The following is a 12064-nucleotide window of genomic DNA, read 5'->3' as shown; positions in this document are numbered from 1 at the left end:
AGCCATGGCAATGGAGTTGCACATAAAATCCCAATAACAGTATGCATAGCTTTGTCAAGTTCCACATCGACCAGCCTTGTGTGAGACAAGAGACACCAGACAGGAGCACAATACTCCGTTGTTGAATAGCAGAGGATAAGGGCTGATGTTCTAAGCATCCAGGCGGTCCCACTGCAGGTTGAGCCTGCCAGTTTTCTGAGCAAGTTGTTCTGAGCGCTAACTTTGTCTGCTCTCTTCTTCAAGTGGTTACAGTATATCAGTGACCTATCCAACGTCACACTGAGGTAAACTGGGTTTGGGTCATGCTACAGGCGTTGTCCATTTAAGAAAATACTTAAACTTGTGGCTCGTGCTTGCATTATGCAATGATGATACATGCTACAAATGATGAAATATGCTAGAAACCATGCTTGGCTGCAGGCACCATTTACTAAGCAGTCTGCCATGAGCTTCATCTCATCATTGACCTCGTCAATTTTTGAGAAGGACTGAGCTTGATAACTGCAGCAGATGTCGTCGGCATAGATAAACTTGCACAAGTGTGTTGCTGTAAAGTCGTTGATGTGCATATTGAACGGTACTGGTGAAAGAACTGAACCTTAAGGAAGATTGTTAATCTGACACTTCCAGGAACTGCAATGATTGCCCATGTGTACCCTGAACTGCCTAATTTGAACCAAGAGCTCTACTATGTCAACCATTCAAAACGGGGCAACTTGAGAGAGACCATACAAAAGGCCTCTGTTTCAAACCATATCATAAGCAGCAGGTAAATCCAGAAAGATGCCTCTTGTCTTTAGATTTTTGTTGAAAATCATTTTCAATAAAGGTGGTCGAGGCCAAGACTTGATCTCAGGTGCTATGTCCTTTCCTGAACTCTTCCTGCTCAACCTGCAAAGCGTCATCCACCTCCAGAGCAATTTGTTGAAGGATCAAATGTTCAAACATCTTGAAACACACTGACAGCAAGGATATTGGGTGGTAACTCGCCATGTTGTAGGGGTCCTTAACTGGTTTGTGAATGGCAATAATCTTTGTTTGATGGCAAGTGTGTGGTAGCTTCTTCTCATTAATGACCCGTACTTAGAAATTAGTGAGCCACTGTGACGCCTTTGTTCCAAGGTGCTTAAGGAATTCTGGCAAGATGTTACCATGCCCCGCCACTGTGCCTGATTTGATGGATTGCTTCTCCAACAGAACCTTTGCTACATGCAGTAGATGGCTTGCAACCTCACTGGGCTTAACCAGTGGGCGATTTTCCCCTGGAGGGCATTGAGCAGCACTCAGCTGGCAGATCAGGTTCCAGCACTTCTGGCTAGAATGAGTGAAGTCAAGCTTCTCCATAATTTCCTTCCACCAAGTGAGCCTGACAGTTTCCAGAGACTCAATCAGGTAGTCTGCAATGTCTGGGTCGCTAAATAATTCAAATTTTCTGAGCAAGGCTTGATAATATGCACTCAGGCAGGGAGTGTAAATTGGTCGATAGCCCTGTGGTATAGCTGAACTTGCAGTTTTGTAAATGGGTCCTTGGAATCGGCGGTACGCCTCATCGACTGGGATACAACACAATGGAATGTTAACCACACTGCGTTCCAGTGCGTTGCAGATCTTTTCCCAGTCTGCTTTATGAAAATTCCAGTGATGGTTGATTGGACTTTGAATGATGGGTAGCTGGAGCCCGATGTGGATGAGTGATGGTCTATGGTCTTTATACTTCCTCTCAGGTCTCTGAAGATTAAGAATTGCTAATCTCTCAAGCAGTCTGGTTTACCATTCTGAAGTGCTTTGTAATAAGCATTGGGCTCGGTAATGGCCAAATCCCTGCCTGCAGCACTCCTGCTGACTTCAGTGGCAATCCTGTGTGTGAGGCAGGTAGGGTTAGGCCCTGTAAGACATGAGGCTAAAAGGGAGGCAAGCCTCCACCATTCTGCTTGCAAATCAAAAGCCTGCTAAAGATATTTATGTGTTCGGAAGTATTTATTTTATATCAAAATGTCTTTAGCGCTAATCACTTTATCACCTACGTCTCTTACCATATTAAAACAAGCAGATAATTACACATACATGGTCTGTTGTCTTGGGTAGCTTAAAAAGCGATGGCTCTTGCAACTCATCTATGTAATTCTCTGCAAACGTGGCTCCCTTCTACTGCCACAATATGGTCAGCCAAAGGCCTGACAAAATAAGCGTACCTTACACCTGCCCTGAAAGCTGCTGAAACTGGGCTCTGAGCTGCCAGACGGGAGGCATTTCCCCAGGTGAGGACTCCATGGAGAGAACCTTCCTACGAGCTAAGGCAAGTTCACTCCCCAGAGCTATAGCAAGAACCCGCAGAGAGTCTTAACTGCAGGGAGTAGTGGTGCCCTCTCAAGCATGCCGAAAGCTTGTGTCTTGAGCTCTGGGATACAAACGTTTGGGTGTTACGAAGAGTTCTTTGTAGGGTGCTTTGAGTGTGTGGCAGAATTCCTAATGGCACAAGGTGATACAGATAAGCTATGGTGCTTGACATAGTCTTTCTCAACATAGTGCACAAATAATGAAGAGCCCTGGCTTGCTTAGTGTCACATGGTTAACTTCCTCCTATCTAGGAAATAAACTGATTGCTTTCCTCTTCAGAAGCGTATGCTTCGAGTGAAGCTGGTGGAAGAATTGGCATTTCAACCCATTGTGTCCAATGAAAAGAGCACTAAAAATAGACATCCTGGTTGATTTTCTCCTCCCCCCAATCTGTCCCTTTGATGTTTAGCATTGGGTTTTCCTGATGTTGCATTGTCATGTGAAACGCAGAAGCACTTAACATGGGAGTTTCAGCTAATGGCTTACTGGGAAGAGCAAGAGTTGCTGCTTGTGTTTTTTTCTAATGCTAACTGCTTGCTGTTTTTTTGGCTGTTTTTGTCTTAGTATTCGCTGGCGTATGCCTGCTTGAAGCTAGTGAATTACTCCTTCTTCTTCTGGCTGCCATTCTACCTCAGCAACAACTTTGGATGGAAAGAGGCGGAAGCTGACCAGCTCTCTATTTGGTACGATGTGGGAGGAATCATAGGTAGGTACAGCAAGCAAATAACTTCTTCTTTTTTTGGTTACCCAGCTGTCTCTTGTTCTTTACTGAACACACGTAAAATGGAGGAATGACATAGGCATCTAAACGATGAGGTTGACTAAATCTGCCCAACATGCCAGGCCTGATTACATACAATGCTGCTCTGGCTGCATTGATAAAACCTAGGACGCAGTGAGTACCACTAGAGCTCATAGACTGTTTAAAGGGATACTCTCCTAGCTTTGTACATTTCCAGCAATAAGAATCTTCACTTGCTATGAACTCTAGAGGATCCCACTCAAACAAATGTAGGACAGGAAACCCGGAATACATCCCACCAGAATCCCTGAGTGAGAAGGGAGGCCTGGATTAGGGGTAGACGATACCCCAGCAACCATTCCCCTACTGCTGCAAACAAAGGGCTCAGTTCAGCACTCGGGTGAGCGGGCACAACTCTATTGACTTCGGTGGAGTCAAATGTAGTTGTTTGTTTATGCCAGTGGTAAAATCTGTACTTGTGCCTCCTAGTCAGAACAAAGAAAGCCTCCCTTTAGGGCTAGAGCTCTGCTTTCACTGTTTCTTGGCTGGGTAAGTAGTTCACTCTGCTTTCCTGCAAGACACTCTGATGTGTTCTCGATCTGCTTTGCTGCTCTGTGGCCTTGTTTACCTTAGGATTATTTCCCTAAAATTTCCTAATTCATTACCGGCAGTGCAGCTCCACTGGTGATTGCAATGATGGGCACGCTAATGTAGACAATGTGTTGGCAGCTGCCAGAATTGTAAGCATTGTGTTGTCTAGATCGAGGCTGAGCAGGGTTAGACAACAGTGTTAAAAGTGTTGGTGGGATGCTTAGACTCGGTGCTGTGCTATTGCCATCCGTGAAGCAGAGCCATTAATAGGAACAGTAGGAAATTTTAGGAGACAGCCACGAAATGTGACATTGCACGGACCTGAACAGCGATTGCGGGAAGGGTACGTGGGGAAACATGCAGAGAGAGCGAGGCATAGTAATGGAAAAACTCCATTAACATTCCGCGCTACTGTGTCCTGAGTACCCTGATTTGATATGGCCTTGTGTGTGTCTCAGGCTGTGAGATTTTTGTCCGCAATAGAAGGGCAGAGGTAAAGAGAGAACAAAAGACCAAAATTCAGTAAGTGCAGCAGAGGGTGTTTTCCATATTTTAATTTGAAGGACATGAAAAACTTTCATTTTCTTTCTATAGGCGGGACAGTCCAAGGCTTGATCTCCGATATGCTACAGAAGCGAGCTCCAGTGCTAGCCATCAGCTTGCTTCTGGCTATAGGGTCTCTCTTTGGATACAGCCGTGAGTATGTATTGTATTACGGGCTGGAGTGGCTAGAGAGGCCTTTAAGAGCCATATGTAGACTTGCCAGTCTCTTTGCCTTGAACCTATTTCTGGTTCAGGATATTGCCCTACAGAGTATATTTCTTGGCCAGTCGCACTTGCCAAGGGATCGTGGAATCTGGGAAGAAGCCTTTTTTTCAGATTCTGGTTAACAGTGGGGGAAGATGTGGGTTGAGTGCTTGGGTTTCTTTATGCCAGCGAGGAAGCTGGCATTAGATCTGCTGCATTGGCTGCATTTTATAGCATGGCCAGCATGTGAGAGTTACAGCCCATAAAGCAATAACACAGAAGTGTGCAAACATCTTGAAAAAGGAAAAGGCTGTTGGTGGGGGAGGCAAAGAATGAGATTAGATCTAGGAAAGAATGAGAAGTCAGAAGCTCTTAGTCACACCATTTACAGAAACACTCCAGCATCTAGCAACCAATGGGATTGGGAAACAATCTGTTAGGATAACTAATTAAAGGACACATCTAGGCTCAGCGAAACAATGGATTTGGGAGCTATCATAAGGTTGAAGATCTCACATCTTCATGTATGCTCTCTTGCTGCACCAAGGGAATCCTTTAACTGGGTGACCTTGGGCAGGTTACTTCGCCACTCTTTGCCTCAGTCTCCCCATCTGTAAAATGGGGAGTGGTGATGCTTATCTCCTTTGTAAAGTGCTTTGAAATCTATGCATGAAAAGCTCTGTATAAGAGTTAGGTATTATTCTTAATTATTTTATTAACACTTCTGTTACCTGTCTGTCCCCTGACAGGTTCTCCAAACAGCAAACCCATCAATGCATTCATAATGGCCATTACAGGTACGTCATCTAAACGCCACTTTCACCCCAATAGCTTGGCAACAGAAAAGAAACCACAACGCTGCCATAAAACCTTGTTAATGTATGCACCTGTGCTGCCGTCTCAGCCAAATGCCAGTACTGTAACTGGAATGATCGTGAAGACCCTACTATGTTTTTTTCCTTTAGAACAGTTCTTTAAGAAGCTTTCACAAGCTGAGATGTAGAATAAGGAATTACACTGCAGACTAGAACAGCTCAGATGGCAAGTGTGTCTTGCGTTCTTTATACTACGAGAAGCTGTAAGCTTCCTGGGAGCTTCCCTTGCAGCACACTGTGATGTGGACTCTCTATTAACCAGCAGAAGTGAGGGTCCTTGGTTTCAAACACCCTTATTTTAAGGGCTTCTGTGAATTCCCCCAACTTTCCCCCAGAGACGCACAGAGAAGCATACCACAACACTACATTTACAGTTATGAGGGATAAATAACCCATCAAAGAGCAATGCATTCTGTGCCCTACTACAACCTGTTCCCATAACTGAGACTTCCAGAGCATCCCCAGCCCTTGACATTGGATGGCAGAAAATCCCTGCGCTGTGAAACACTTAGGCTGTGCCAAAGGCAGCCTCCTTGTAGAGCTATCATTGGAAGATGGTCTTTTGGTGCTTTCAGGATTTTTCATTGGAGGCCCTTCTAACATGATCAGCTCTGCAATTTCTGCGGACCTGGGACGTCAGGAACTGGTCAAAGGGAACAGTGAGGCTTTGGCAACAGTCACAGGAATTGTGGACGGAACTGGGAGCATTGGAGCTGCAGTGGGCCAGGTGAGATTACAAGAGAGAAACTGAGGAAATAAGGAGCATGCCTTTAAAATTCTACATGGGAGTGACTCCGGGACTGGGAGGAGCTGCGATTTAAAGAGGCAATGATTCACATTTTACTCCAAATCTAGATTATTTTAAGGGTTTTTTTGTTTTGTTTTTTTTAAAGCGTCCAACACCAATTGAAATGTTTCCATTCATCTTTTTTTAATTTCCATTGAAAACTGTGTGTGTGTTTTCTAACAAACAAACCTTTGCTGCTGCATTTGTAATGCAAATATCGTGGCACCGAACTTTCACAGTGAAATGGGGTTTAGACTCTTCCATAGCCTGAGCTGTGAGAAATGGAAAAAATGTAAACTCCATAAATAGTGAAAAGAAAATTGGATTTTTAAATTATTTTCAGTTTTTAAATAATCTAAGGTGGTCGTAGGAACCCACGTAAAGAAGGGTATTTACAAAATATTGTTTGTAAGATGAATGTCCCCTTAGATAGAACATTTATAACGATTCTTAAATTAGGCTAGTTTGAGTGTGATTCTCTTTATCTAGGGCAGACTTCACCCCCTGTAAAACTGGTATCACTTGCTTTTATTCTCCACTTCATGTGCCATTATAGGAATTGATGGCTGACCGTTACTGAAGAGGCAGCTGAGGGCATTGGCAATAGGAACGTACTTGTTATGCAAATACCAAAATTCATGCACATGAAAGCACAGAGTTCTGATTTTTGGGTGTGGCAGGAACATGAGCATTTCTGTGATGTAATGGGCCCCATACTGCTAGTGAGTGAGTGTAACATCAGGAAATACCGAGGAATAGATTGGAGTGGAGGCCACATCCTCATTTCCCCAAGGGACTAGGGTTCATAATTAGCACTTGTGGGAATATGCCTGTGAATCTCAGCAGTGCTGATTGCAGGCAGAGACGAATTTGCCAGCTGCTGACTGAGCTGGTTCTCCCCTGCTAAATGAAATGTTCGTTCTTTCTGTCTCTCTCTGAGATGCTGTCTTAGTTTTCCACATTTAACAGGCTACTAACACCTCATGGCCCCCTTTCAAACCTTATTTAGAAACAAATTTCCCAGTGTACCATGCTCCCTGCATCTTCCCCTTTCCACACACATACCCACTTCTTAAGTAGAGCATCGCGAAAACGGGGTCTTTCTTTCTGAAAAGTTCTGCCTGCCACTGCTTACCTGCCTGGTCATGCAGTCAGTCATCTCCGTGGAGATAGCTGTGATGTCACTCCAGGTGGGTGAATAAGCAGCAGAAGCACAAAGAGTGCTTCAGAAATGAAGATCCTGTTTTTGTGCCAGTGTGCTCAGTAAGAGAGAGGTACAGAGGTCCTTTAAATAGAGTTGTATTCAAATATCACGTGAGGGATAAATTCTGCCTTTACTTGAGGTTTACATGGCGCTGTTGAGCTCAGAATGTAAATCAGTGCAGAAACTTGAGCATCTTATCTACATCACAGGGTACTGGAAGGATTGACTAGATAATGCTCGTATAGCTGCTGCTGATGCATGCCCTGTGTACATCTTCCCAGAGTGTTCAGTTTTTCTCAGGGTATTTAGATTCACTTACGGAATGGTATGTTCTGTGCAATAAAATCTTGTGATCAGTCTAGTCAAATTGTCACCCCTTGAAGCTGTAGTAAGTCTTTCTCTCCTCACTGCACCTAGTTACCTATAAAGCTTCAGGCTGGCATCTTTATTTCACCTATCTTGTATGGGTTTATATAGAAGGATTAAGCCAACAAGTTTCCTATTATGCCAGGCAAGGAACAACTAGATACGGAGAGAAAGGATTTGTGATTGGCTTTTTTTTAAGTGATAACTGTCCACAAACTTACGGAGGTGCAAATGAAAGAGTGATACCAAAAACACACCCTGCACAGTTGTGCACATATTGATGATCTAAATATCCTATTTTGTTTCTTTACAGTATCTAGTTTCTTTGATCCAGGACAATCTGGGATGGATGTGGGTTTTCTATTTCTTCATTCTTATGGTAAGAAGTCTTTTCTTCTTTAACTTTTTCACCCATGTTGAGTGTGCAGCTGAAAAGAATTTCTGAACCCTAGAATACTAATAGGACTGTTTTTGTGAGAGTCTTAACGTAATGACTTTCACATCCTAAACTGCTTCTGCAGCAGCCATAGAGCTGGCATAAGGCTGGGGCACGCCAGGAAGTGATCTAAATCAGTCATGTTAATATCCGTTCCTTCCACCAATCAAAAAACTGAGGTTGAATTGTGATTGCCAAATGAACAAGGCCAGATTGGTAGGCAGCTAATTTTTTGTGAAGAAGCTATCATAAGTGATAGAAAGTGATGCACTTGATATTACCCATTTAAAAAGTTGTGTGTCTGGCCTGCAATGTGCATTTTGTTGAATTTCACTCTGATTTCCAAGTTAAGCTTCTGCCCCCTCCAAAATCCACTCTGTGCAAGTGTGTGGTCACATGGCTTCCAGTGTTTCACTTGCTTTTATCCTGTTGTTGTTTTATCCTGATGTTGAACTGTTCATTTGTTCAGCCCTTTCTTTTGGGCTCGTGGGTGGGATAGTCAGACATCGAGGGGCCGAAGTGACCAGGCTCTATAGGTCTGGCCCAGTTCAGTGGCCGCACACTGCTTCTGTCTAGGAGATCAGAGTTCACACCCTGAGCTGCTCAGGTTGGTAGTGGCTCAGAGTGTTGCATAATTCACCTGCTTCTCCCTTAGGGCTGGGGTCATGCTTTGCTTTCCTCTTTGACTCCTTTCTGAATTACTGAAAGAGCTGTTTTGGTAGGCTCCAGAGAGAGCAGTGGCCAAGGGGAAAGTCAAGAGCCGTAGCTTACTCAAAAACTTTCCTGAAAGTCTAAAGCCCTCTTTTGTCCTTCTGACTGATCGGCAAAGTTGGACTTTTCCTGTGTTTTACTTCCAGCTTTCTGTGCTTACAAATGCCTCTAAAATGCATTGGAGGGAAGATAGAATTGCAGCGGTGTGCACATGTACTAATTGTCCTTCCTGCTGTTTCTTTCCGCAGACAAGTTCAACAATCCTGTTCATCTCACCCTTAATAGTGAGGGAAATTAGATTGCTCCTGCATGAGAGACGCTTGCGTATGCTGACTGGGTGACTGCTGCTTCCCTTGAGAGGAACTATCCAAGGAAAATCAACAACTGGGAGACCAATCAAAATTCTGGGAGCTTTATGTTTTTTTGTTTTTTTTTTCCCTGCCCCTATCCCTTGCAAGTTTGGACAAATTCAGAATGGCCCAAAAGGTTTTTGCTGAACAGCCTTTGAGAACTTGCTGTTGGAATACCAAATACCCAAATGGATTGAGGCAATCTGCACCATGGAGCTCCTGATCCAAGATAGAGGAATTAATCAGCATGGTTGTAGTCCCACTAGAGCCTTTCAATTCAGCAAGTGCTCTCTTGCCTCCTGTGTTGTGGTCCCATTGCCATAATCTTTACTAATTATTTCTGGGTGTCCTGGCAAGCATCAGATATTTGAAACTGAAAATGGGGAGTTAATCTTAGTGAATGGTGAGACCTTGTTATGCTGGGAAAGCCATAAGTCCACTTCATGAACATTCTTAAATTCGTTGTTGCTTTGGTTTAGAAGAATGGGCAAAAAGTTTCTTTGGAACTGGATGTATTTGTGCTGTCCAGATGTCCTGAAAATACTTTTGCTAAATCCATACACAGATTAACCTCTACTATCCTTGGTTAATAACCCTCTCATATGCAGATAATTTCTCCATCAGAAGCTAACTCCATGCTTGATCTATTTATTATTGCTAAACCCTGTGATTTCTGAATATTTAAGTAGCCAAATATTGTAGAATAGTGGGATAATCATCTTTTAACACTAATTTTCAAGGAGTGTGGTAAACTTTATAGATAGAACAGAGGCCACTTAGATGGCTTTGAGGATTGGTACTGGGATACAAGTTCTTTCACCAGGTGGCTGTCAGATCATTTGTGACCCTAAGTCATTGCTGTCTGCATTTGATGGCTGTTTGGCTGACATTTCTGAAAGAAACCAGTGTCATCAGTCCTATTCTCTTGGGACAGTTGTCCATTTTTCCTTCCTCGGCAGAGCAGATCCAGGATTAAATGAAATGAGTCTGATCTATTCCGCTGCCCTTATATGTGATCCTTATGGGTTAGGATTGAGGCACATTAGTGGGGCTACCGTTGCCCATGCTTTCCTGACGTTCTGGACAGACAGAGGGCTCCCGGGCTCTCAGTCTGATAGCTCATAAGAAAAATAGATGTAAACCAGCTACAAAAGCATGTCATTCTCTTCTACGCGTAAGTGTCATATCTCAACACCTCCTAGTGCATTAAGCAAGGTGACTAACATCCGTCACCTGTTTGTTAATGAAGTTACTTGCATCATTGAGTTGTTTACTGAAGTGGTTTTACAACCTCTCAGCTGCTTTTTATGTTTTTTTCTGTCTGCTGCCTGGGGTGACCTTTCTTACCTTCACACAGACGCTTTTTAACTGACAAGGTTTCTGATCAAATATTCCATCCAATCTATTGTTGCTGCCTGGATGGAAAAATTCTTAGGTAGCTGACAATTTGAAAAAAGGGACTTTTTAAAATGGGGAAAATTGCCTTTTTTTTTAAGCTTAGTGTACAGCGATCTTTTTTTAAATGTCTGAATGTAAATGTTTAATCATGTGATTAATGTGGAATATTGTTAGTGCCTTATGGCTCTTTTGTATTGAATTGTTGCTCAAAGATTGTTGGCTACTTCTGCAGCGCCAGCTGTTTTCACAGCTTCACTTAACGGAGAAAACATGGTTGCTGCATTTCTGTTATTCTTTCTGAAAGTCCTTTGTCGTCTTTGTCTGAGATGTTTTCTGCTTTTAGATCTCTTCCTCTGTGTTTTTAGTTAACTTCCAAACAGTTCAGTGATTAGGGAGAAGGCACAATCAATCATATGAGGGACCCGTGTTCTTGTCTCTTCTTCCTGCCCCATTCCAAGTTTTGCCATTATAATTTGGGAGGCTCCTGAGGAGATACTGTTGGGGGACCTACCCTTGTGCCCTCAACTCACTGGGGCACTTAGCTTAGTGTTCAGATCCCAACCCAGTCCTGAGTCCATTTCCAAACAGAAGCAAACTCCTTGAAGTTCAGATTTGAAATTGTTGGTGGCACTGTTTGCCCAGTCTGTTGTTCATGCATTGGAGAATGGAGATTTTGGATTCCAGTCTTTGCTTGACTGTCCAGATGCCAAGTAAGTAGTGATGGAAACGAAGATCGTAGTCTTCAGTGCAAATTACTTCATGTCAACAGTACCACCCCCTTCTGAGATGTGTCAGACTGGCTGCAAACTCCATCTACACACTGACCTGCAGAGCACGTGCAACTATTCAGAGAGTATTTTGGCGAACAGTATATTTATTGCTAATACTTGATTGGCTATGCATTTTTTCCCCTACCAAGTCTTAATATATTTATTTTTACACTAGACTCTTTGGCTGGTATATTTCCCCAAGCAGTGGCAATGAGAAATGTTTTGATTCTGATAATGTCAAATCAATGTCATCTGAATAAATTATTATTTTTGGTGAACTGATGTAGAATTCTTTTGTGTGCTTGATTCCACTCCGCCCCCTCCTCCTTTCTAAAATCGTAAAAGTTCACCAAACTGAGCCCTTCCTCCTTTTAATGGACAGTCAGTCTCCAGTTACAAGTGCAACAGTGTTGTTGCAGTTGTTTCCCTAGTAAGTAGTTCTAAAGAGTCGAGCCTACACAGCCCTTGCCTGCAGTATTATATGTCTCTTTCTAATCGCTGCGCGCGCTCTCTAGCTCTTGCTAACCTTTAAAACAAACCCCCTTCCCAACCAGAAAGGGTACAAGTTGCTGCTTGTCAGTTTGGCACTCTTCCTGATCAATTTCATAAGAAGCTTTGGGAGACTCCCTGCCAGAGGCACTGAGAACAGTGGGATTAATGGCCTCTGATAAAGAAGCCAGACGTACCTGATTTTTTGGTATCTGAATGTAGAAGCCATGCGTTACTCATTCCGTATCAAACACAACATGC

The 12064-nt window shown here is 43.3% G+C and overlaps 1 protein-coding gene across 1 annotated transcript in view; it reads left to right on the top strand.

Annotated features, from left to right (window-relative positions):
- The window catches only part of SLC37A3 (solute carrier family 37 member 3), a 39365-nt gene extending 27769 nt beyond the window's left edge, over positions 1-11596 (top strand). The window contains exons 11-16 of the mRNA XM_067536076.1: positions 2902-3043; positions 4265-4366; positions 5167-5214; positions 5868-6019; positions 7963-8028; positions 9045-11596. Of these exons, the coding sequence (XP_067392177.1) occupies positions 2902-3043; positions 4265-4366; positions 5167-5214; positions 5868-6019; positions 7963-8028; positions 9045-9137 (603 nt within the window). The 3' untranslated portion in view covers positions 9138-11596. The remainder of the gene's footprint in view (positions 1-2901; positions 3044-4264; positions 4367-5166; positions 5215-5867; positions 6020-7962; positions 8029-9044) is intronic.
- Positions 11597-12064: the final 468 nt, after the last annotated feature.

Source organism: Emydura macquarii, unplaced genomic scaffold (genome assembly GCF_026122565.2).
Source record: "Emydura macquarii macquarii isolate MOO-44397 ecotype Brisbane River unplaced genomic scaffold, CSIRO-AGI_Emac_v2 contig_3530, whole genome shotgun sequence".
NCBI lineage: Eukaryota > Metazoa > Chordata > Testudines > Chelidae > Emydura > Emydura macquarii.
This window is presented reverse-complemented; position numbering and strand designations above follow the sequence as displayed.